General features: G+C 35.8%; 1 protein-coding gene across 6 annotated transcripts in view; it reads right to left on the bottom strand.

The window, feature by feature from the left end:
• Window positions 1-27,591, bottom strand: part of LOC123536773 (liprin-beta-1-like) — a 172,050-nt gene that overhangs the window by 136,183 nt on the left and 8,276 nt on the right. For all 6 annotated transcript variants that reach the window (XM_045320186.2, XM_045320183.2, XM_045320184.2 and 3 more), the window contains exon 3: window positions 14,737-14,969. In XM_045320186.2, coding sequence (XP_045176121.1) covers window positions 14,737-14,969 — 233 coding nt within the window. The remainder of the gene's footprint in view (window positions 1-14,736; window positions 14,970-27,591) is intronic.

Here is a 27,591-nt window from a genome sequence, read left to right as displayed (position 1 = left end):
CATGAACACAGGTTCATTAAAAGTACTAAAATTCAAAACATTTTTCTAGTTCAGTACCAGATCTTGAACCCAATTGTGAGTTTCTGAACTGTTCATTCATTAAACATAAAACTTAGGTTTATTACCTTTTACAATAATGAATAAGTTCATTAACTGTTCGTGAATGTTCATGAACATTAAATTCATAGTGTCACATGATCAGTTTCCATTATTTTGTTGCATGCTGGAAAATTGTTTGCACAGTCATGTGATTCAGCAATTTTTGAGAAGATTCTGCAGCAAATAAGAAGGAAATATTTATCATACTACAGATAGGAATGGTTTAAAAGGAACATGAGTATACTGAATATCAAGTAAATAATTATGGTGTTGTCATAAATCGTTCATTTTAAAAAGTATAAAATCCTTTTAAAATGTCACAAGTTTTCACGACCCTGAAATAGTTCATGAATAAAAATTCATGAAAATCAAAATTCATGTTTCATGAATTTCAATATTCAAGAATTATTTTTAATTCATGAACAAGTTCATGAATATCAAAATTCATGAAACATAAATTTTGACTCTCATGAATATTTATTCATGAACTATTTCATTTTGTAATCAAGTACTAACCAGTCTGTCAGACACACTAGCAAGAAAGAAAATGGTCATATAAATCAAACTCTCTTTTCTGATGATTGGGTATTTATGTGTCCCTGATGATTTGACATTAAAGTAAAGTAGTCATGAAATTGTATTAAGTTACCCTAACAGTCTAGATTTCTGGATATAAGTACTAACTGTCATTTATGAAATAGAGATTTTTGTTGGGTTTAGTCACACTGACAGGATATGGCCACTTTTACATCAGAAAGACTTCAGGTGTCTCTCCAGGTATATTTACAGACAAAGGCAGGCACCTAGGTAGAACCAACATCCTACGAAGGAAAATATCTACACCAAAAGAGAGGTTTAAAACTCACACTGCTGTCAGAGAGACAAATGATTCAAAGTTGGTGATCATAACCACTCTGCCACAGAGGCATTCTTATGAAATGCAGAAAGAGGCCTATATGCCATTCAAGAGGTCTAACAGGGCTTAAGTAACACATCTTAAGAAGACCTTGACCTTTCGGCCTTGCATCTGACCAAGTTCGGTGAAATGACTAAAAACTATTCTTCTAGCTTTTTCTAATATTTTCATGCTGTGAAGGCCCGAAAATGCGTTTACCATTAGAGAACCAACAAAGGGTGTTAAAAAGAAGTTCTTTAATTACTTTTCAGCTCTGGCAGCCTCTATCAGCAGTCAAGGGGAAACATTTCAATATAAGAGGGCCATGAAGGCCCTGTATCACTCACCTGACCTACTGACCTAAAGATCATCAAGATCAACATTCTGACCAAGTTTCATTTAGATATGGTCATAAATGTAGCCCCTAAATTGTTAACTAGCTTTTCCTTTGATTTGACCCAGTGACCTAGTTTTTGACCCCAATGACCCAGATTCAAACTTCACCTAAAGATCATCAAGATTAACATCCTGATTAAGTTTCATGAAGATTCAGTCATAAATGTGGCCTCTAGAGTGTTAACAAGCTTTTCCTTTGAATTGACCTAGTGACCTAGTTTTTGAGCCCACCTGACCAAGATTTGAACTTGACCTATAGATCATCAAGATTAACATTCTGACCAAGTTTCATTAAGATATGGTCATCAATGTGGCCACTACAGTGTTAACAAGCTTTTCCTTTGATTTGACCTGGTGACCTAGTTTTTGACCCCAGATGACCCAATAACGAACTCGTCAAAGATTTTATTGAGGGTAACATTTTGACCAAGTTTCATTAAGATTAGGTCAAAATTGTGACCTCTAGAGTGTTAACAGTCAAATTGTTGACGACGGACAGACGAACAGACGGACGAACGTACAGACAACGATGGACACAGGGTGATCACAAAAGCTCACCTTCAGCACTTTGTGCTCAGGTGAGCTAAAAACTGAGAAATATTCACAGAATAATAATACAGACCAAGTTTAGCAGATCTGTCTAGCATTTCATGTAAAGAAGTTGTTTAAAAATGTTCTCCTTAGCTCTAATAAACAAAACAGAGTGAGAGAGCTAAATACAAGGATGCCATGGAATGAGTTTGACAGAGAACCATCAAGTGGTCCATGGGACCATGGGAACAAGTCATTTAAACTTTTTCTTTTTTTCTACCCTGAAATCAAGCCGAACTACGTGAACAAACTTAAGAGAGGACCATTCAAAGATTTCTAATACCAAGTTTGTTGAAGATTCATCAGTTTGTTCCTAAGAAGTTGTAGGAAGTTTTTTTCTTCATTTTTTAGCTCTGGCAGCGCATAAAAGGAACTGAGTGAGACAATTTAAATAAATTTGAGAGAAGAATTCAGAAGAATGCAGGTCTGGTGAGGATGCATCATGTGGTTCATGAAAAGAAGTTATTTACAGGATTTTGTTTTTAGATCTGGTCTCCCCTAAACAGAAGAAAATATTTGAGAGACCTTCATGTCAGGATGCTACAAACCAAGTTATGGTGTAATTCTAATCAGTAGTTTCAGAGGATAAGAGGTTTCAGTAAATATGGATGAATGACAATGGACGACAAATTATCCACCAGTACTGGTACAAAGTTCAGATGAGGTTGCAACTGCTTGAAATTTAAGAACAATTTGTGACTAACAGTTAAGAAATCGCCAGTCTTTTCAGAGTCAGGACATACATGTACATGTTCTAAAGTAAATTCCATTGACTGGAAATAATTCTTTTAAAGTTTTATTTTGTTTTAACAATGTTATATATTTTCTTCTATAATAATGCCATTCCGTCTGCTATTATCAACATCAACACATTTTCTGAATGTCTCTAATATAACAAGAGCTAGTTTTAACATATTTAACGTGCCTCCCATGATGTGCCTTCAGCAGACTGCGTGTGCATAATGCTAATTGTTATTTAATATTATCATGTAAAGAGAAATGTATGTGAGTTTAGAAAGCACGCTACACTGTCTTTTATACTGAATTTGAACAGTTATCTTGAAATAGAAATTCAACACATCAATTTAAACACAACTTTTGATTGGCCTACACACTTATCATTTTAAGGGTGACAGTGATGTAGATTGTGGCAAAAAAAGGAGAAGTGTCTTAATTATGGATCCTAAATAGAGGAGGCTAAAATATGAAAAGAATAATATAACAAGAGCTGTCAGTAAGACAGCATGCTCGACTTTTTCTCAGTGCTTGACAACAAAATTCTAAATTAAAAAGGGGCATAAATCTGTCAAAATTCAAATCAGAGTTATGGGGATTGTTTCTCCTGGTGTAGACTGTTATAGTTAATAAATATATTAAGTTTCAAGTCAAGAGCTTTGATAGTAACAAAGATATTTGACTTTATCAAAAACTTTAACAAAACAAGAGGACCATGATGGTCCTGAATCGCTCACCTGTTCCCACATGACCCAGTTTTGAGTATGACGTCGTTTTTTTCTATTATTTGACATACTGACCTAGTTTCTGAGCTCATGTGACCCAGTTTTGAACTTGACCTAGATATCATCAAGATGAACATTCTGACCATTTTTCATGAAGATCCATTGAAAAATATGGCCTCTAGAGAGGTCAAAAGATTTTTCTAATTTTAGACCTACTGATCTAGTTTTTGACCGCAGTTGACCCAGTTTCAAACTTGACCTAGATATCATCAAGATGAACATTCAGACCAACTTTCATACAGATCCATAAAAAAAATATTACCTCTAGAGAGGTCAAAAGGTTTTTTCATTATTTGACCTACTGACCTACTTTTTGATGACACGTGACCCAATTTCGAACTTGACCTAGATATCATCAAGATGAACATTCTGACCAATTTTTATGAAGGTCCATTCACAAGTATGGCCTCTAGAGAGGTCACAAGGTTTTTCTATTTTTAGACCTACTGACCGAAATAAAATCTGTTATTTTTTGATCGCATGTGACCCAGTTTCGAACTTGACCTAGATATCATCAAGATGAACAGTCAGACCAACTTTCATACAGATCCCATGAAAAATATGGCCTTTAGAGAGGTCACAAGGTTTTTGTATTATTTAACCTACTGACCTAGTTTTTGATGGCACGTGACCCAGTTTCGAACTTGACCTAGATATCATCAAGATGAACATTCTGACCAACTTTCATGAAGATCTTGTGAAATATATGGCCTCTAGAGAGGTCACAAGGTTTTTCTATTTTTAGACCTACTGACCTAGTTTTTGATCGCACGTAACCCAGTTTCGAACTTGACCTAGATATCATCAAGGTAAACATTCTGACCAATTTTCATAAAGACCCCATGAAAAATGTGACCTCTAGAGTGGTCACAAGCAAAAGTTTACGCACGGACGGACGATGGACGCTGCGCGATCACAAAAGCTCACCTTGTCACTTTGTGACAGGTGAGCTAAAAATTCTAAGTTAAAAACGGGCATAAATCTGTCAAAATTCAAATCAGAGTTATGGGGATTGTTTCTCCTGATGTAGACTGTGATAGTAAATAACTATTTCAAGTTTCAAGTCAAAAGCTTTAATAGTAACAGGGATATTTGACTTTATCAAAAAATTCAACTAAAAAATTCTAAGTTAAAAAGGGTCATAAATCTGTCAAAATTCAAATCAGAGTTAGGTATGGGGATTGTTACTGTGATAGTAACTAACTAAGTCAATAGCTCTGATAGTAACAGAGATATCTGACTTTATCAAAAACTTTAACCAACAGCGACGCTGATGCTGGGGCGAGTGCAATAGTTCTACATTTTCTTCAAAAAGTTGAGCTAAAAATGAATAACACAAATTCAGACATCACATTTTAAATGACAAACTATTAATGAAGCATACATACCTGTGTATAGTACTGAGAGGAAGGCAGAAGTCCACTATTCATTGAATGGGAATATCTCATTCTGTGCCTCGGATTCATTGCAAACATAGGTAAAGAAATCTATTTTATATTCAAAATCTCTTCTATATGGCTATCATTATAAATAAAATCTGTTATTTTTTGTAAACGCCTATGATATCTGAAATATTTTCTATAGTTTTTTTTATATCTTTTACATTTCAAATGTAACCATCTACTTTATATTGATATCCCTCATATCTAAAACCTGTTCTTCATTGACATTCCTTTGTATTTGAAATCTGCCTAATGTTTATATCCTTAATACTAAATCTATTCTTCATTAATATCTGAAAATTGATCCAGTATGCAGCTATCCTTTATTTTACTATCTATCATAAAATAATCATTAACATGCTGATATCCTCCTCACTACAACTCGGCGACATATGACCATTTTGTGTTGATTCGCCGTAAAACCCAACTCACTCCTCACTACATATAAGCCTCAACTGATATCTTGTATATTTAAATCCACCTATATGATATCCTTTTTCACAAATCTATGGTTTATTGTGCTCTTTCATACAGTTCCTTTTCTCCTGATCTGAAACGTATTCCTTGATATATTTTCTTTAATATAATATTTTCTTCCTACACTAAAATCATTGGCATAGATCAGGTCCTCATACAGGTCTTCCCATTTTCCTTCAACACACCTACTGGCTTGAATAGACAATCAAAATAAACACTAAAACAATCTTTAACATGAATTTTATTTAATTAAGTTTTCACAAAAATCCTTAAATGACTCACACCTTTTATACTGTCACACTATTCAATTATAAAGCCCCAATTACTGTCAAATAATACAATCTACAGTTTAACTTAAGAGAAAACCTCCTTTTATAATTTCTCTTAGATAAAAGCAGAAAACCATACTGACAATCAAAATAAACACTAAAACAATCTTTAACATGAATTTTATTTAATTAAGTTTTCACAAAAATCCTTAAATGACTCACACCTTTTATACTGTCACACTATTCAATTATAAAGCCCCAATTACTGTCAAATAATACAATCTACAGTTTAACTTAAGAGAAAACCTCCTTTAATAATTTCTCTTAGATAAAAGCAGAAAACCATTATTTTCTAAAACTATGGACTCAAACTTTCATTTACATTTTTTTGTCCCTTAACACTTATTCTGCCTTTGAAATATTCACTGTCTTTTGAATATAATTGATAGATATTGGAATATATGAGTAAAATACACTACAAAAATTCACAATAATTCCATTACTAGTATTTTTAAACTCTGATAAAACAAAAAATCCATAAAAATGTAGACACTTTGTAAAACAATGAGTTTCCCATCAGAATCATGACCTGAAGTCATCTACTGTTAGACTGATTATGAAAGCCTGTTTATATACAAAGGAAATTGATGTAAAGATAATTACATTTTGTATGAGCAAAAAAAAACTGTTACTTAGTTCAAATAACTCTAGAATGTTTATTCCAGATATATTTGTCAGACTATTCATTATCTACTACCCTTTTTTCCTGAGACTTCTCAAAAGTTTCCAGATTTTTTTTGAAGATTTTATGTGTTAGGTAATTAGTTCTGCAGAGTCACAATATGAAAGTTTCTCAATGGAAGTCACTATGCAATTAGAAAAAAGGACATATAGCATTTTGCAGCAATTAGAAGATCAAATGTATGTCCGTATTTAGCATCCTGTCAGTTGCTTGGTGTTTTTCGTGTTGCTTTTATTTTGCAACTCTTATTCCTATTGTCTAGAGTTCAGGACTTGTACCTACATACTACCTGGACATGAAGCTGGTCACTACCCATGCCTCTTCTAATTTAACTTAAGTAAAACCATCACAATACTAGAGATGCTTTTGAGAAAAGCGCATGTCTCCCACAACTGTCCCTCTGAAAAATGTTAGTTTCTCTAGATGTTTTAGACGAGTGGATCCAATTAGATAGTATGGATGAGTGGATCCAATCGGTAATTCAAGGGCCATAAATCAAAAGTGCCTGGGTGGATTTGGCTAGTTATCAAACTTGGGTAAGGTCTTATGGCCAAACACATTTTGTTCAAGTTTGGTGAAGCTCAGATGAGAAATGTTCGACTTAGAGAGCGGACAAGAGTAAACAGACGGATTTTTTCGGTAATTCAAGGGCCGTAACTCTAAAATGCCTGGACGGATTTGGCTAGTTATCGAACTTGGCTGAGGTCTCATGGTCAAACACATTTTGTTTAAGTTTGGTGAAGGTCGGATAAGAAATGTTCGACTTAGAGTGCGGACAAGAGTTAAAAGGCCGATTTTTCAATAATTCAAGGGCCGTAACTCCAAAATGCCAGGACCGATTTGGCTAGTTATCGAACTTGGCCGAGGTCTCATGGTCAAACACATTTTGTTCAAGTTTGGTGAAGGTCGGATGAGAAATGTTTGATTAAGAGTGCGGACATGAGTAAAAAGGCCAATTTTTCGATAATTCAAGGGCCGTAACTCCAAAATGCCTGGACCAATTTGGCTAGTTATCGAACTTGGCCGAGGTCTCATGGTCAAACACATTTTGTTTAAGTTTGGTGAAGATTGGATGAGAAATATTCGAATTAGAGTGCGGACAAGAGTAAAAAGACCGATTTTTGGTACTTCAAGGGCCATAACTCAAAGACGCCTGGACGAATTTGGCTAGTTATCGAACTTGGCCGAGGTCTTATGGTCAAACACACTTTGTTAAAGTTTGGTGAAAATCGGATGAGAAATCTTCGACTTAGAGTGCGGACAAGCTTTGTGACAGACACACAGACAGACTGGAGTAAATCAATATGTCTCCCACACCACTGTGTGGTGGGAGACATAATTACTACCAAGAAAAAAAATATTGATAACTATATATAATATAAAGGTACCCAAATTACATGGTAATATTTTCAGGATTTATGGCACCCAAATCATATTGCACTTTTTTCAGGATTTATCGTATCCAAATAATATTGTACTTTTTTCAGTATTATGGGTACCCAAATTATATTGTACTATTTTCAGGATTAAAGGTACCAAAATAATACCAAACATTTTTCAGGATTAAGGGTACCAAAACGGTACCATCCTTATTCAGGATTAAGGGTCTACTATTTTCAGTATTGATGGTACACAAATTACATCAAACATTTTTCAGGATTAGGGGTAGCCAAATTGTATCATATTTTTTCAGGATTGAGGTACCTATATAATATTATTTCAGGATAAGGGTGCCAAAATTATATCATAGTATTTTCAAGATTAAAAAGAATCATCCATTCTACATCATACTATTTTCAGAATTAGAGGTACCCACAAGAGCTGTCACAGGAGACAGCGCACTCAAATATTTCGATGCTGGATAGTGAAATTGGGCACATCTGAGGATTCTGGAGCTGTCACTGGAGTATTTAATGACTCCATTGTGGATGAAGATATTGGATAATAGTTTAAGTCTGTGTTGAAAGTATTAAGTAATAACAGAGATAAAGATAGTGTGTCAAAACATTAAATAAGTATAAAAGGGATATAATTCATGGAAAATTTCTGCAAGAGTAATTAATGCACCATGTGTCATATCATGTGACTCATAATGTGGAATAAATATTCAAGTTTGAATCAAATCTATTTAGTAATAACTGAGATAGAGCAAAAGTGCATCACAACTTGAACCTGAAATTCTTAGTAAAAAGGGTGCATAAATCATAACATACAGTACCAGCATTATGGACTTTATGGACTTTGTGTCATATGGTGTGAGCGATGATATGGAACAACCCCTTTAAGTTTGAATCAAATCCATTTAGCAATAACAGAGATATGGTGAAAAGCATCAAAATTAAACTGAAATTCTTCGTAAAAAGGGGGCACAATTCATGAAATATTGGTGCAAGAGTTATGGCCCTTATGTCATATGATATGCATGATGATGCTGAACAACTATTTTAAGTTTGAATCAAATTCATTTGGTAATAATAGAGAGAGAGTAAAAGTGCATCAAAAGTTTAACCTGAAATTTTAAGTAAAAAGGGGAACAATTCATAAACTAGAGTTGTCACAGGAGTGATAAATTATACCCCCACAATATGGCCTTGTCACAGAACTTAGCTAATGTCAAAGTTGAACTTGCTTGACCTTTGACCTACTGACCTCAAAATCAATAGAGGTCATCTGCTGGTTATGATCAACCTCCCTATGAAGTTTCATGATCCTCGGCCCAAGCGTTCTCAAGTTATTGTCCGGAAAAGGTTTAAATAACCTTTGACCTTTGGAACCCAAAATAATTACGGGTCATCTGCTGTTCATGACCAACATTCCTATTAAATTTTGTGATCCTAGTCCCAAGCGTTGTGAAGTTATTGTCCGAAAACCGTTTAAGTGTTCCAGGTCACTGTGACCTTGACCTGTGACCTGCTGACCTCAAAATCATTAGGGGTCATCTGCTGGTCATAACCAACCTCGCTATCAATTTTCATGATCCTAGGCCCAAACGCTCTCAAGTTATCATCCGGAAACCATTTAACTGTTTCGTGCTTTTGTGACCTTGACTTTTGACCTACTAACCTTAAAGTCGAACATGACCTGTATTTAATCATGTTACACCAGTGTACAAAAATTTAACACCCTAGACCCAAGTGTTCTCAAGTTACCATCTGGAAACCTTTTTACTGTTCTGAGTCACTGTGACCTTGACCTTTGACCTACAGACCTCAAAGTTGAACTTGACCTGTATTTCATGATGTTACATCTGTGTACCAAAAATTATAATCCTAGGCCCAAGAGTTCTCAAGTTATCATCCGGAAACCATTTAACTGTTCCAAGTCACTGTGACCTTGACCTTTGACTTACAGACCCCAAAGTCGAATTTGACCTGTATTTCATGATGTTACACCTGTGTACATAAATATATGATCATAGGCCCAAGCGATCTCAAGATATCATCCGGAAACTGTTTAACTGTTCAGGGTCACTGTGACCTTGACCTTTGAGCTACTGACCCCAAATTCGAACTTGATCTGTATTTTCTGATGTTACACCTGTGTACCAAAAATTATTCAAATTGGTCAGGCCTTTCATGAGTTATCATCCGGAAACCATAAAAACCAACGGACCGAGTGACCAACTGCCAAGCTCACTCCTATATACCCCCCCCCAAACTTCGTTTTGTGGGGGTATAAATATTGGTACCAGAGTTATTGCTTTTGTGTCAAATGATGTGGGTGGTGATGTGGAGCAACTGTTTTAAATCTGAATAAAATCTATTAAGTAATAAAGGAGATAGAGGACTTAAAGTACAAGAGGGTCATGATGACCCTGGATTGCTCACCAGCGTAATATGAGCTACATGTTTCAAATGTCAAACTGATGATTTTTAGAATTTTTTTGGAAGATTTTCCGATGTACAATCAAGTAACCCCTGGGGCGGGGCAAATTTTACCCCGGGGGTCATGATTTGAACAAATTTTGTAGAAGTCTACTAGGCAATGCTACATGTCATATATCTAAGATATAGGCCTTCTGGTTTATTTTTAGAAAATTTTTGAAGATTTTCCTATGTAAAATCAAGTGACCCCTGGGGCGGGGTCAATTTTGAACCCGGGGGTCATGATTTGAATAAAGTTTGTAGAGGTCCACTAGGCAATGCTACATGTGAAATATCTAAACTCTAGGTCTTCTGGTTTATGTTTAGAAAATTTTTGAAGATTTTCCTATGTAAAATCAAGTGACCCCTGGGGCAGGGTCAATTTTGACCTGGGAGTCATGATTTGAACAAATTTTGTAGAGGTCCATTAGGCAATGCTACAAGTCAAATATCTAAGCTCTAGGCCTTCTGGTTTATTTTTAGAAAATGTTTGAAGATTTTTCTATGTACAATCAAGTAACCCCATGGGGCGGGGTCAATTTGAACCTGGGGGGTCATGATTTGAACAAATTTTGTAGAAGTCTACTAGGCAATGCTACATGTCAAATATCTAAGATCTAGGCCTTCTGGTTTATTTTTAGAAACTTTTTGAAGATTTTCCTATGTAAAATGAAGTGACCCCTGGGGCGGAGTCAATTTTGACCCCGGGGGTCATGATTTGAACAAATTTTGTAGAGGTCCACTAGGCAATGCTACATGTGAAATATCTAAGCTCTAGGCCTTCTGGTTTATTTTTAGAAAAAATTTGAAGATTTTCCTATGTAAAATCAAGTGACCCCTGGGGCGGGGTCAATTTTGACCCTGGGGGTCATGATTTGAATAAATTTTGTAGAGGTCCACTAGGCAATACTACATGTGAAATATCTAAGCTCTATGCCTTCTGGTTTGTTTTTAGAAAAATTTTTAAGATTTTCCTATGTAAAATCAAGTGACCCCTGGGGCGGGGTCAATTTTGACCCCAGGGTCATGATTTGACCAACTTTAGTAGAGGTCCACTAGGCAATGCTACATGTCAAATATCTAAGCTCTAGGGCTTCTGGTTTTTGAGAAGAAGATTTTTTAAGATTTTCCTATGTAAAATCAAGTGACCCCTGGGACCCCGGGGTCATGATTTGAACAAATTTGGTAGAGGTCCACTAGGTAATGCTTCACACCAAATATCTAAGCTCTAGGGCTTCTGGTTTTTGAGAAGAAGATTTTTAAAGTTTTTCCTTTCGGTTGCCATGGCAACCAGAGTTCTGCATGGAATTCAATTCTTTGAACAATTTTTGTAGAACTTCATCCAAGGAACATTCCTGTGAAGTTTGGATGAAATTGGCCTAGTGGTTTATGAGGAGATGTCATTTAAAGTAAAAGTTTACGGACAACGGACGCCGGACGACGGACAATGGACGCCGGACAGTGAGTGATCCTAATAGCTCACCCTGAGCCTTTGGCTCTGGTGAGCCAAATAAGGGGAGATACTGCATGAAATATCTGAGCAATAGTTATGGCCCTTAAGTCATATGATGTGCATGATGATGTGGAACAAACAACTAATTTAAGTTTCGATCAAATCCATTCTGTAATAACAGAGATATAGTGAAAATGCATAAAAATTAACCTTAAATTTATGTCTGTAGGACACAGGGTGTGCTCCCACAGGTACATTTGTCACAAATAAGGGGAAATAATTCAAATGTTTGCAGTCTTAATGGGGTATAGCCTCAACAAACATTTTATGAAAAGGATTCATTATTCTCAGCCCCATACTTTTTGAGCTATGAGCATCACAAACAAAAAATCCTCTATTTTGGCTATTTCAAGGGCCATAACTCTATAAGCACTAAGATTCTCAAGAAGAATGCCAAGTGTGCAAGGTCACATCATGATAAAGACTCAAGCAAGGTTTCATGAATTTATATTGAATACTTTTTGAGCTAGACACATAATTAGGTGAACATGTGCATTTTTTCACTATTTCAGGGGCCATAACTTTAAAAATCAGAGGTAGAGCCAGCCAAAAAATAAGAGGTGTGCAAGTTCATATCATGATAAAGACTCATGCAAGTTTTCATCCATTTATATCAAATACTTTTTGAGCTAGGTGCGTCACAACGTGAAAATGTGCATTTTTGACTATTTCAGGGGCCGTAACTCTAGAAATTGGGGGTGGACCCAGATGAAAAATAGAAGGTGCGCAAGTTCATATCATGATAAAGACTCATGCAAGGTTTAATAAATTTATATTAAATACTTTTTGAGCTAGGCGCATCACAAGGTGAAAATGTGCACTTTTGAATATTTCAAGGGCCATAACACTGAAAATAGGGGGCGGACCCAGATGAAAAATAGGAGGTGCGCAAGTTCATATCATGATTAAGACTCATGCAAGGTTTCATGAATCTATATCAAATACTTTTTGAGCTAGGCGTGTCACAAGGTGAAAATGTGCATTTTTGACTATTTCAGGGGCCATAACACTGGAAATAGGGGGCGAAAGCAAGACGAAAACTAGGAGGTGCCCAAGTTCATATCATGATAAAGACTCATGCAAGGTTTCATCAATTTATATCGAATACTTTTTGAGCTAGGTGCATCACGAACTTCAGATGTACGCACGATGGGGTGGGGGGGGCACAAAAAGGGGGCATAATTCATGAAAAACTGAGGCCAGAGTTATGGACCTTATGTCATATGATGTGGGTGATGATCAGGAATAACTATTTTAAGTTTGAAAGAAATCCATTGATTAATTACAGTTAAAGAGAAAGTGCTTAAAAACTTTAACCATGGTGTGGACGCATAAGGACACCTATGCCGGGTCGAGTAGGCCAGCTCTCCATACAGTCAAGCTAAAAATATTCTCATTATTTTCAGGATTAAGGGAACCACCCATTTTATATCATACTCTTTTCAGGATTAAGGTTTTCCGAAATCAGATACTACTATTTTCAAATATATCACAAGGAAGTCACAGACTGGAAACAATGACAGACACTATACTATAAGATTTCTTAAATGTAAACTTCATTAATATTTCCAGTCACAAATAATTGTAACAAAAATGTTAAAAATTAAAATAATTTTACAATAATAAGTGTGTTTCCTTTATCTATTTTTCGCTGCAACTGAATATCCCAATAAGTACCATTAATAATGAATTACTTTTTCTTAAGAATGTAAAATTTGTAATTTCCATTGAAGTTGAATTGCCACAAAAAATATCACATCACTCAAAGAATGTCACAGACTTCAAGTCACTAAAAGAATGTCACAAAATATCATACCGCCCAAAGAATGTCACAAACCTCAAATCACTCAAAAACTATCCAAAACCTGCATTCAACTGATGTAAAATGTCACAAAATAGTACCTCATCACAGATAAAAATGTCACAATTCACATATTATGCAGTATGTCACAAAATATTATCACATCACTGAAATCAGTTACTGACTTAACAATATATCACAATAAAATTGAGATATACCAGCAAAGACACAAACACATTTAGAGAATAATATTAAACCACTAATTTAAATCACATTCAGAATCTTTCTTCTACACGATACTGTTGTTGTTTACCCGTAATGCCTTTCTAATACACTTCTTACGTAAAACCCAAAACCATCTTAAAATATGACACCAGCTTTGATCTTTAAAATAGAAACATTCCAAAACAAAATAAATTGTTTATATTTGAAAATGTACTTCTATTACCACTGATTTTTTTGTGTGTTTTTTCGTTTTAAATGGCGCTGCTTTAAATAGGTCCTTCTCAATTTGTTCCCTTTTGTTTTAATTCCTCATTTCAATTTGATGTTTTAATCTTAATCAATGATTTCTAGAAAAGTTTGCTTCTGGCAGATACTTAATTTGGAAAGCATATGTGCTGATATTCCCTACATACTCACAGAGTCACAAAGACAGATGTCGGTAACTTACAGCCTTTGTCAAATAAAATCCTGTAAATTAGCTAGTAAATTAGATAAATTTATGACTGCACAGGGAAAAGGGAAAATTAAGAATTATGGTATAAGAGAAATGCTTTTTATGAACTGGTATCCTGTGTTGAATAGTATTTGTCAAAGCAGTGTTGCACTTAAAAGTCGGAATTTAATGACAAAAGGCGGTTGACTATAATGTGTGACTGAGTCAAGGTCTCTGTTGTTACTGGGGAAATCTTGCTCATTATCAAACTGAACGAAGATTGCTCAAGAAATTGAAGACAGACAGACAGATACCAGACTAATTGGGTGATCACAATAGCTTAACATTGAAGCTCTGGCACAAAGTATGTCTCCTCAACAAATTGAGGAGACTTGTAAATATACATATGCCTGAAACTGATAGTGACATGCCTACATTAGGCCCTCGAGCTTTTTACAGAGTTGTCTTACCTTATTTGCCTCCTCTTTTCCACTCTGTAGCCAGGAAATAACCACACTAAGAACATCATCGGGAAGTTTACGTATAATTCTTTGTTTATCATCACAGAGTTCCAGTGCCAGTTTCAAGTCATCGACAAGCTTCAGGATCCGAGCTTCAGTTACTGTGCTTCGATGTTTCAAGGTATTTTCTGGTGTTGAAGTTAACGATCCCACTCCATTACTACTACTGTCAAACTTTGTTCCTTAAAATACACCAACACAAGATAAGTTGTCACAGTGTACATTGATACACCGAGTACATTGATACACCAAGTACATTGATACACCGAGTACATTGTTACACCCAAGTACATTGTTACACCAATACATTGTTACACCGAGTATATTGTTACACCGAGTATATTGTTACACCCGAGTACATTGTTACACTGAGGACATTGTTACATCGAGTACATTGTTACACCGAGTACATTGTTACACTGGAGCAGTGCTGTGGGATCAGGGGGCCTCCGTGGCCAAGTGGCTAAGGTCGCTGACTTCAAATCACTTGCCCCTCATCGATGTGGGTTCGAGCCTCACTCGGGGCGTTGAATTCTTCATGTGAGGAAGCCATCCAGCTGGCTTACGGAAGGTCGGTGGTTCTACCCAGGTGGGTGCCCACTCGTGATGAAATAATGCACAGAGGGGCACCTGGGGTCTTCCTCCACCATTAAAGCTGGAAAGTCGCCATATGACCTATCATGTGTCGGTGCGACGTTAAATCCAATAAAAAAACCCAAAAAAAACAAGAGCTGTCTCCATAGGATGACACATGCCCCCGATGGCACTTTGAATAAGTAGTTACGGCCGATGTTAGAGTTTAGGACCTTTGACCTACAGACCTGGGTCTTGCGCGCGACACGTCATCTTACTGTGGTAAACATTCATGCCCAATAATTTTTAAATCCATGCATGAATGACAAAGATATGGACCGGACACGCCCATCAAAGCACTATCATGAAATATGACCTTTAACGTCTAAGTGTGCCCTTGACCTTTGAACCTGGGTCTTGCGCGCGACACATCGTCTTACTGTGGTACACATTCATGCCAAGTTATTTGCAAATCCATCCATGGATGACAAAGATATGGACTGGACACGAATGCACTATCATGAAAAATGACCTTTAACGTCTAAGTGTGACCTTGACCTTTGAGCTACAGACCTGGGTCTTGCGCGCGACACGTCGTCTTACTGTGGTACACATTCATGCCAAGTTATTTGAAAATCCATCCATGGATGACAGAGATATGGACCGGACACGAATGCACTATCATGAAAAATGACCTTTAACGTCTAAGTGTGACCTTGACCTTTGAGCTACGGACCTGGGTCTTGGGCGCAACATGTCGTCTTACTGTGGTACACATTCATGCCAAGTTATTTGAAAATCCATCCATCGATGACAAAGATATGGACCGGACACGAAAATTGCGGACAGACTGACAGACGGTTCAAAAACTATATGCCTCCCTTCAGGGGCATAAAAAAACTGTGGGATCAACTTGTTCCCCAGTTACACAGATAAACTGACAGGGTCATGAAATACCAGTACTTTAATTTCAACAACTTGCCCAATTAAGTTGCATTTAATAACATTACCTGCAATGCAGTTTGATGAAACTGCTCTGACACATTAAACTCAGTCTGAGATTAACTTTGACTGCAATATTAATTAAATGTTCAAAAAAGATGGTGATAATCCACTTGATATAACTAGAAAAAGTGTCTGTAAGACACATATTTCCCATTATGTGATGGTAGGACACAAAAGTCTGGTAAATCAAACAGCACTTTGGCAACAGAACATGTATACAGACGTTATGGACTGGAAAAGAAAAAAGTTGTAATGTATTTGTTTCATCTTTGAACGATTAAAATCCTGCATTGCCTAATACTACTGTAAAAGTCTGTATCAAGTTACTTAGTTAAATGTGCTTCTAGGCACATAATTATCCTACAATACTTGACAAGAAAATTTACAGTCTTTGGTATCTAAGAGTGACCTTGTCCTTTTACCTACGAGCCTAGATCTTGCACCCAATACACTGTCTACTATAGTTAACTTTAGTGCCAAGTTCTTTGAACATGTATCCATACATACAAAAGTTATAGACTGGAGATGAAAAATGGTGGAAAACCGTTGACATGACCTTTTAAGGAAGAGGTACGGGTCTAAAATGTGTAAGGTGAATGTTTGCATTAGTTATTTGAGTCTGACACTAAATCTTTTACCTCTTATTGTTACCTTGACCTTTGAGCTACAGTCTGGGTCTTGCATGTGGAAAGATGTCTTGTTATGCTAGTGATTCTAAAATCTGACAATGCATAACAAAGTCATCAGCCAGCCACCATTTTAGGCACACATAAATATGCATGCACCAGCAGGTGCAGGACACAGACAAGGGTAACACTATAGGCAAACCCCATTTTTATAGTATGGGCAATAAACAAGAGCTGTCAATAAGACAAAACACATGGTTATCTAACAGCTTCTATGTCAAACAAGGACCATCAATCGGCAAGACTTATGTAAGCAAGTTATCTTATTATAATTTATAACATTTTAGAACAAACTGAATGCAAAATTCAACCAAGCCAACAAGACTGTCAGACTGTCACAACATATGCCCGTCTATATATTCAGTTATGTAAATTCAAGGGCCATACTCCAAGAGTGCCTGGGGCAATTTGGATGGGTATCGAACCTGGATGAGATATAATGCCCAAAAACATTGTCAGCAAGTTTGGTGAAGATCGAATGAAAACTGTTCAACTTAGAGCGGACATGCTTTTGGACGGCACCCGCCCATCCGCCACTGGTGTTCACATAATACGCCCAGCTCTTTCAGATGGGTATATAAACAAGAACTGTCCGTAAGACAGTGCGCTCCACTATTTGGCGATCTGACAGTAAAATGAATATATGTCTCGATAAGAGACCTCTACTTTAAAAAAAAGATACACCAAGGGCCATAATTCTGTCAAAAACACAAATTGGGATTGTTACCACACATGCAGATGATGATGGTTAAGATATATTTTGAGTTTCAAGTCATTATCTTATATAGTACCAAAGTTATGTCAAAAAGTTTAGGTATTGTAAAATAATCAAGGTTAGACAGTACACCAGCTACACACCTGTCAAGTTGATATATTGTTGATGCATTTTTGTAATTGTTTTTTATATCAAACCCTCACGTTTTATACGTCAAATTGTCAGACAGGGCATCTTAGAGAATTACTATATACTGCTGTTTTAGATATCTCGAGTCAGAAGTACATGGGAGTCCGGCTGGACTGAGACCTAGGAAATGGGTCTAGTAGATATTAATATTTAGGCATAGGAATAGAGATCAATATAATTGCACCTTTGCTAATCCTACCAGGTGTTCTGTATTACAAAAGTGGATCTATTGTGACATTTTGATACAAGCAAAACTGTATTATCTGGTCTAATATTTACCTACTGGTACTTCGTTTTATTATTGGCTTGTTAAAAGTTAATTTTTTACCATATGTAAGTTGACAGAATCATAGGAACCATGTCTTGAGGGGTAAATCAAACACAAATGAATAAATCCTTAATGATTTTGTTGTGCAAAAATGTATGATATTGTGTAGAAAACAGTTTTCATTTTCCACTCAATTGTGTAATTGCAAGGGAAGTAAACTTATAGATCTCAACTTATAAGTACTAGCCTTAGGCAAGAGTTGTCATTCTTTGTGGATCACAACTTTAAATTAAAAATTAAAACTTCTGTTATTGATATTAACAAAACTATCATAAACTCCACATTTGTGAAATCATTTTTGGTTATTTCAAGGACTTGGAAATTATTTTCTAGACTTTATTTAATGTAATATTATCATTGAAAATTTTAGAACCTATCTCTATAATATTAAGTTAGGCTTTAGATTTGACATTTGTTAAGACTTAAGAAGTTACAAAATGAATTATGAAAGTTATGTACAAAATATTCCATTGTGCAAATAAACATCAAAAACGTTCAGACCCGTGTCGTGTCGTGTTATGCTACGCTACACAACTTTCTTCAATTTTTGGTGCCGTGACCAGGATGTCGAATTTCAAGATGGGTTGTTGCGACATTACGAAGCGAAGTACTCCGACGACGACGACACGCTGCCAAGCCGAAAGAAGAGAAACTGTGAGTTGCCATTTTACCTATCTTCTAGTGCAATTTTACAAGCTAGTCTTTTCTTTTTTTTAATTTTTGTTTCTATTTTTGAACAAAATTTTAAGGTAAATTCATTTTTGGTGGCTGCTGCCACCAGTGTCAAAAAGAATACTCAGTTGGAGAAATCTTGTCAGTTCTTAAAACCATCCTAACAACACAACCAAAAATAGTTCCAAGCTTTCCAGGTAAACAATTATCTACACAACGTGCAAAATATGCAAAGCTACAATATATGCCTTAATACCATTTTTGATGTAAATTCGGCAACTAAAATCAATACAAACTGAAGTCAACGTTTTAATTAAAACAACCACGTGTATGACTACAAATATGTAAATTTATGGTCACGTGAATAAACGATGACCTCATGTCACCTGAACTGGAGCGATGATATTGATTAGCTATTGCATAGTACTGCCACAGAGGTCATGCTTATAACGTAGAAAAGGCAGCTTGTATATATAGAAACCTAGCCTGGGAATCCAGACTGACAATTCAAAAATGTTTCCTAACCGCAGTGTCGCATGTATAACTCCCGAAATTTAAGGCTTTATTTGATAAAGAACAATTACTTCTGCTAGCAATAATCCGCGGCTAAAAATAGAAACGGAATTTCAACGGAAAAGTTTCAAAACATTTCCGGTCCATAGACAATACCAGTTTGTACCTCTGATAGCTTTTCCAACAAGTTGTAACACTTTTCAAATATGTCAGAACAAACTTAAATGTTCGTCATAGCTATCAAATTGTAAGATATTATATTAATGCAACCCTAGTGATCTAAGAATGTTACTGAATTTTCGACTGCATTGTCTCGTTTTCGTTTCAAACAGGCAAAAATATGAACACATGTTAATTAGGCTATTTATAGAAAATCGATAATCAGCAGTGATATGGATTTCCTCAGGCGTTGGTACTGCCAATTAACACTAATTAGCGCAAATTTAGTGAGATGCTTTATGAACAGGACAGTAATTATTGATATAACTTGAACATGTACATCGTTATATCAAGAACAAAATATACTAAAACATGCTTAGCAATACGAGAGTGAACAAAAATAAAAGAACGTTCAGTTAAAATTCATTCGATATTGTTTGCAGTGTGACCTGCCGTGAGAATCAAAAACATGTATGTTTTCTAAATAATATTCCCTCAAGGATAATCTTCCTTCAGCAAATGTACAATATAAGATACTATATGTATGCATAGAGTATTCCGGTACAATTTCGTCTGACAAAACACGAATTATCAACGTGGAAACCCACAGGTCGCCCAAGGTGACAAATGTTGCAAACTCCTTTGACTAAGTTGTGCTACTGTATCACGATTTCATCAACTTGTAAGCCGTGAAAGTGGGCGCAACGATGATACTAATACTCGCCTTTTTGAAACGGCAATCTGTCAGACTGCAAGTCGTGGATAACAGATTTGACCAACTTAAAAATTGAATTGTTTCAAGACAGATTCTGCTCACTTCAGCTATATTCATTCGAGTCGCACCATGAGAAAAACAACATAGTGCATTTGTGACCAGCATGAACCCAGATCAAACTGCGGATCCACACACTTTGGTGAGAATCCTTGCTGTTCGCTGACGGTTTCTCTAGTTGTAATAGGCTTTGAAAGCTAACAGCATGGATTCTGACCAGACTGCGCGGATGCACAAGCTGGTCTGGATCCATGTTAGTCGCAAATGCACTATGTTGGTTTTCTCATGGTGTGTCTCAATATATCTGGATTGATACAAATATATGTATAAAAATTAAAACGGTTTCGTTTCGCCAGTTACATATTTTTCGACTTTTTTCTCGGTCTGGCTAAAGTAAGTTTGTCTGACTTAATGTCCAGCATTTCTGCGAAGCCTGCTGTAATGTCTAGCGAACTTTTGAGTATAACAGATGGAGTGATAATTAATGCACCTCTAAAATACACTGGCTGCAGAGCTGACATTCTGAGATGCATTTGTGGTGCTTGTTTGTGTTGTTTTCTTTCACAAAAGTCCCATGAAAACCACAGCTATCTGATACGGACTAAATCAGTGTGTATATAATAATTCATGACAGACACTGCCCAAAAGCTTTAAAAAGAAATCTTAAAAGCTGAATGATTTGGAGAAAAAGCTTACACTATTTATTCATAGTAAAACATCTTCGATGTAATTTATGTTGTAGTTTTCGTCACAAATAATCAAAAAGGATCAAAACTATTTGTTAAAACTGAATCAGTGTGTATGTAAACAATGACTGGCAGTGAAAAAGGACTAATTTTGAAACCAAAGCCGAATATTAAAAAAAAAAATGCAAAAAAAAAGTTCTTATGGTTTATATTAACAATTCCTCAGTTGTCGCTTTCTTTGTAATATTTTAAACATTGATTAGCAGCCACCATCAGCGCTTTGAGCGCTTTGATTGATTAATTGTTAGACACCAAAAGAAAATTTTAATGTAAATTTATAAAATGATAAAACCTAACTCATAATAAACAAACTTCTAAAAAAAAAAAGTAAAATAATAGAAAAAAAAAACGTAAAACAATAAGAAACAATGCATTGAGGAAAATACTCAAGAGACTGAATTAAGAAATGCAAATGTGAAAATATTTGTTTTTCGAAAATTTTACTTGTCATATTATGTTTATTTTACTTGTTCCATATGATATTTGTTTCCCTTATGGCCACATTTAAACAGTTTTGAGCATTCTCGCATTGACAAATTGTTTAAATGAGGGAAGATGGATTGTCCTATGAAACTTGTGTATAGCCATAGATATGCGCAAAAATGAGTTGTAAATAGTTTCGGTTGAGGTTATGGGTAATATTTCATCACGAATATATGTGAAAATACAAGGAACGGCTGAAAACTAGTTAGATATGCGAAATTCATGTTTAAGATGACTCATGCTGAAAATGCATGGCTGGGTTATGTTTACCGTATAACTCCGTATTAACGCCCCCCCTCTAATTAACGCCCCCCCCCCCCCACGTTTTTTGGGGGAAAATAAAAAAATCTTACCTTCAAAAATTGGTCCTAGATCCAACAGAATAATATCCAGATAATAACAATTCCGTTACAATACAAATGAATTTAAAAAAAACACACTTGATACGGGGTTATACGCAAACTTTTAAACACGTCAATATCCTGAACAGGCATGGCACAAATAAATCTACTGTGTGTAAGTACCGAATAATGCCATGTGCAGGTAAATCCACATAAAGTTAATGATGCTACAGTATTGATCGAATTTAACTCGGATCACGTCACTCAGCGCGCGACTTTACACAGATTCCCAGTACGATTATGTATCGGGTTATGTCAGTGCATGAATTGGGATGAATAGGGGGGCGTTTATACGAGTTACTGACATTGTTTGGATCAAATTTTTTGTAAAATGCATCGCCCCCGGGGGCGTTTAAACGGGGTTATACGGTATATGGTTATTTTTCAAAAATATGGTTACTTAGGGTCTCAGTAAATTAAAAGGTTGGTCTGGTCTGTTGTGCTGGAAATATTCTAAACCCTGTTATGGCACAAGAATATGTTTATTATGCAAAAATGACTTGATATTGTCGCTTGAACATGTGGATTCCAGTAAGGTTGAATTTATATATATTGTGAGTTACTTAATATTGTCTTTGTGAGACTGGAAGTTGTGATCCCAGTTGTTTTGTAAGATGTATACTATTATACAGACACAGATACTGTCTTCCGAAATCTTTAGTCGGAGTCTTACTATCATAACGTGAAATCGATGCATATATTGCATTATGAGGTACGTGTGTGTACCGGATATTTTAAGTTCAACAGCTTTTGTTTTATGAGACCTGACGTAGTATTTTTCGTCAAAGAGTTGCAAAAACAGTCCAACGTGCTGTTACTTTTCATGTTACCCTTCATGATTTTCATGCAGAGAATTTTGTCGGAAAATTTATTTTTCTCGCAGACGACATAATATTTCTGTTGAATCATCTAGAAAGGTCACAACGGAAGAAATCATGATCAGTTATTCTGTTATATATGGGTGTTGGTTGTTTGTGTTATGTCTTTTTTATATTTAATCATGACGAAACATTTTGTAGAGTTTTTGTAGCTTTCATATGCATTCTTAACTACAATTATTTGTATTTTTCATATTAGAACATATTTTGCTTTTGTTAGGAAGATATTTTGGCTGATATCTTTATTTTTCGAATAATGTAAAACGTAGGACATAGCTTGCAAAAAAAAGTACAAAGAAGTAAGGTTCTCGGTAACATAATGGTTTATTCGAAGTACAGATACCACTTATGAAACAAAAGTATGAACTGTCTGAAATAAAATACCAACTGTCTGAAATAAAATACCAACAAACTGTCAAATCAAACTGGGAAAAGTGTAATTCATGACTGACATATTGCGGACTGTCATTATATAATAGCCCAAGGGAGACTCATTACACGTAACGGTTACATATTGGGAAGTACCTGTCAAAGCAAAATGATGACATTTGCATTGTGTATTATGACAATTTGTATACATGCAGTTTTGATTTTATCTGTCATGTATGACAAATGGGAAACAACATAATTATCTGCTTATGACATTATTACATGAAGTGTATTTTCGGTGGTCATCTGAAATAGTGTACATAACGTTAATGAAACAATAATATTATAGCTTGGAGAACTCTAGAAAATTTCAGAAGTTAGCAAAAGCAATTAGATGGATGAACATCATTAACCTGGAAAGTGCAGTACAACGTTATGGCCTATGACGGGAGATTCTTAGCTACAGAGATTGATGGTGATGCGTTACGCTGTAGAAGAAACCAAGGGACAAATGTGTAGAAAAATGGCGAAACCAAGCAACAATGGCGAAATGGATTGAAAAGCTGTGTAGCCGGTGGAGATTGGCGGACAATATGGTCCAGCTGAAGAATTGCAGAACACTTGAAAAAAAACTAATTATCTTCTCTCTCTCTTTCTACTTATCAATTATACATAATTCATATATTTTGGTCAATACATATCTATTTTACTATTTATTTAAGATCTGTTGTCAAATATCAAAATATTCAAAAGTAAGATTAATATGCTGAATAAAATCTTTGTATAAATATGTGGAATTTAAATATCATGATAAATTTCTATACACACGACAATAATTACAAGCAATTAATTAGCAATGTTATTAAATGAAATTGTTATCTTTTTCCTAACTGTTATATAGCATATATTCTAAAAGATGCTCACCTGTGTTTTGCTTTATTTTACAGTTATTGGTTTTGTGAAATATGGATGTAACACGGGTTAAAGAAAAAGTCTTGGAGGAAGAAAGGAGAAGTACCACTACAAAGGCCGAAATAAAATTTTAAAAAAAGACTCTATGGATTGTGAAAACTGTTTAGTTTAAAATCCTATTCTCCTTTATTCCTGTTGACATTAACTGCATAAATGACTTAAGATTTTTTCTTTAACACTGTCCTTTAATATCATTTCTTCAGATTGTATTCTTATGTTTCTTGATCCAATTGAACATTATTCTATATGTTACTATATTGTAAAACAAGAGATAGCACTTAGAGTTAAAGTCTGAAAAAATTAAATTGAGAATTCAATTTTTTTTTTTCGGTGGGTAACGAGTGTAAAATAATCAAGGTTAGACAGTACACCAGCTACACACCTGTCAAGTTGATATACTGTTGATGCATTTTTGTAATTGTTTATTATATCAAACCCTCATGTTTTATACGTCAAATTGTCAGACAGGGCATCTTAGAGAATTACTATATATTGCTGTTTTGGATATCTCGAGTCAGAAGGACATGGGAGTCCGGCTGGACAGAGACCTAGGAAATGGGTCTAGTAGATATTAAGATTAAGTTAGGCTTTAGATATGACATTTGTTAAGACTTAAGAAGTTACAAAATGAATTATGAAAGTTATGTACGAAATATTCCATTGTGCAAATAAACATCAAAAATGTTCAGACCCGTGTCGTGTCGTGTTATGCTACGCTACAGTATGAAAGGGACAAAATTTGGTCAAAAATACAAATCACAGTTATGGAGATTGTTACAACACATGCAGATGATAATGATAAAGATACGTTTTAAGTTTCAAGTCTTTATCTTATATTGTAATAAAGTTATATCCAGAAAGCGAAGATTGCCAAAAAAATTTAAGTATGAAAGGGGCATAATTCTGTCAAAAATACAATTAGAGTTATGGGGAAATGTAACCACAGATGCAGATGATGATTTTAAAGAAATATCTTTAATTTCAAGTCATTATCTTGTAAAGTACCAAAGATATGACTATAAACGAAGCTTTAAAAAAAATTTAACATGAAAATAAATCCAAGTATAACAACTTTGTGACCTTGACCTTGGGTATAATGGGCCCAGCCCCTGCACATACTTTGTATGATGGACAATGTTTATATGAACTTACAGTTAGATATAAGCAATAGTAACAAAGATATGACAGAAAAACAAAGGTTGCCAAAAAATTCAACCTTAAAAATAACCTAAGTATAACACCTTGGTGACCTTGACCTTGGGTATAATGGGCCCAGCCCCTGCACATACTTTGTTTGTATGCTGAACAATGTTAACGTGAACTTACAGTAAGATAAAAGCAATAGTAACAAAGATATGACAGAAAAACAAAGCTTGCCAAAAAACTTTAACCTTAAAAATAACCCAAGTATAACATCTTGGAGACCTTGACTTTGTGTATAATGGGCCCAGCCACTGCACATACTTTGTTTGTATGCTGGACAATGTTTATGTGAACTTACAGTGAGATTTAAGTAATAGTAACAAAGGTATGTCAGAACAAGGCAGTCTGAAAGACAGCTAAATCCTCCGCCACTGGTATGGATAGTGAAAAGGTAAACCTTTGACCTTGAGCTGTGACCTTGGTCTTGAACTGACATGGCTGACCCATGAATTCTGCGCATCGTCTAGATGAGGTGATCATTTGACCCAGGTTTCATGAAAATCCATAAAAGGGTTTAGGAGATACAGAGCTCAAACCTTTGACCTTGAGTTGTGACCTTGACCTTGAGTTGACATGGCTGACTCATGAGTTCTTGATGAGGTGATCATTTGACCCAAGTTTAATGTAAATCCTTCAAGGGGTTTAGGAGATACAGAATGGACACAAAATGAAAGGCTCAAAACTTTGACTCTAAGTTGTGACCTTGACCTTGAGCCAGCATGGCTGACTCATCAATTCAGCACATCGTCTTGATGAGGTGATCATTTGACCCAAGTTTGATGAAAATCCTTCAAGGGGTTTAGGAGATACAGAGCAGACACAAAATGGAAGGCTCAAACCTTTGACCTTGAGTTGTGACCTTGACCTTGAGCCGACATGGCTGACTCATGAGTTCTGCACATCGTCTTGATGAGGTGATCATTTAATCCAAGTTTCATAATTATCCTTCAAGAGGTATAAGAGATACAGAGCGGACACAAAATGGTAGACTCAAACCTTTGACCTTGAGTTGTGACCTTGACCTTGAACTGACATGGCTGGCTCATGGGTTCTGCACATCGTCTTGATGAGGTGATCATTTGACCCAAGCTTCATGAAAATCCTTCAAGGGGTTTAGGAGATACAGAGCGGACACAAAATGTTATGGAAGGACAGACGGAGACCATTCCTATAACCCCCCACCACTTGTGGCGGGGGATTAAAAACAAAGTTTGCCGAAAAACTTTAACCAAGAAAGGTCACGCCGACGCGAAGGCAAGTACAATAGCCTTCCTATTCTCCAAATAGTGGAGCTAAAATGGGCATAAATTTGAACAAAATGAACCAGGGGGTATCAACTTTGGTTATATCAGTATGTCTGCTGACTGGGAGGCATAACATGAAGTTTCAATCTAACACAAAGTTGTTACTTGGATAGTTTGATAGTTAGTGACATGAAAAACTTTAACCATATTTTCTAATAATTTGAATTAATTCAATGAAAAGCTATCTAACTTGGTCATATCAGTATGTCTAATGACTGGGAAGTATTGTGTGAAGTTTCAATCCAATACATATGAGCCGTGCCATGAGAAAACCAACATAGTGGACTTGCGACCAGCATGGATCCAGATCAGCCTGCGCATCCGTGCAGTCTGGTCAGGATCCATGCTGTTCGCTTTCAAAGCCTATTGTAATTATAGAAACCGTTTGCGAACAGCATGGACTGTAACCAGACTGCGCAGATGCGCAGGCTGGTCTGGATCCATGCTAGTCGCAAAGCCAATATGTTGGTTTTCCCATGGCACTGCTCATAAAGTTGTTACTCAGATAAAGCTTGATATTAGTCGCACACAAAACTTAAACTGAATTTTTTAAGTTGGAAAAGGGCAATAATTTGAATTAAAAGCAACCAAGAGTTATATAACTTGGCTATTTCAATAGGTTTCAATCCAATACATGCAATGGTAACTGAGACAAAACTATGTGATGGTAACTGAGATATGAACTTAAATACAAAATATTATTCAAAGTGTGATGTCAATGATGGCAAATACACCCGGGTGAGTAGGGATGGCAACCAATCTGACTAAAGTACATCTCCTATTACGCTACGCATAGGATCTGAGAACGACCTATTCATAGCCTCGTTCTGACGATC

The sequence above is a fragment of the Mercenaria mercenaria genome, chromosome 17 (genome assembly GCF_021730395.1).
Source record: "Mercenaria mercenaria strain notata chromosome 17, MADL_Memer_1, whole genome shotgun sequence".
NCBI classification, from domain to species: domain Eukaryota; kingdom Metazoa; phylum Mollusca; class Bivalvia; order Venerida; family Veneridae; genus Mercenaria; species Mercenaria mercenaria.
The sequence above is the reverse complement of the archived record's forward strand: the minus strand, read 5'-3'. Positions and strand labels throughout refer to the sequence as shown.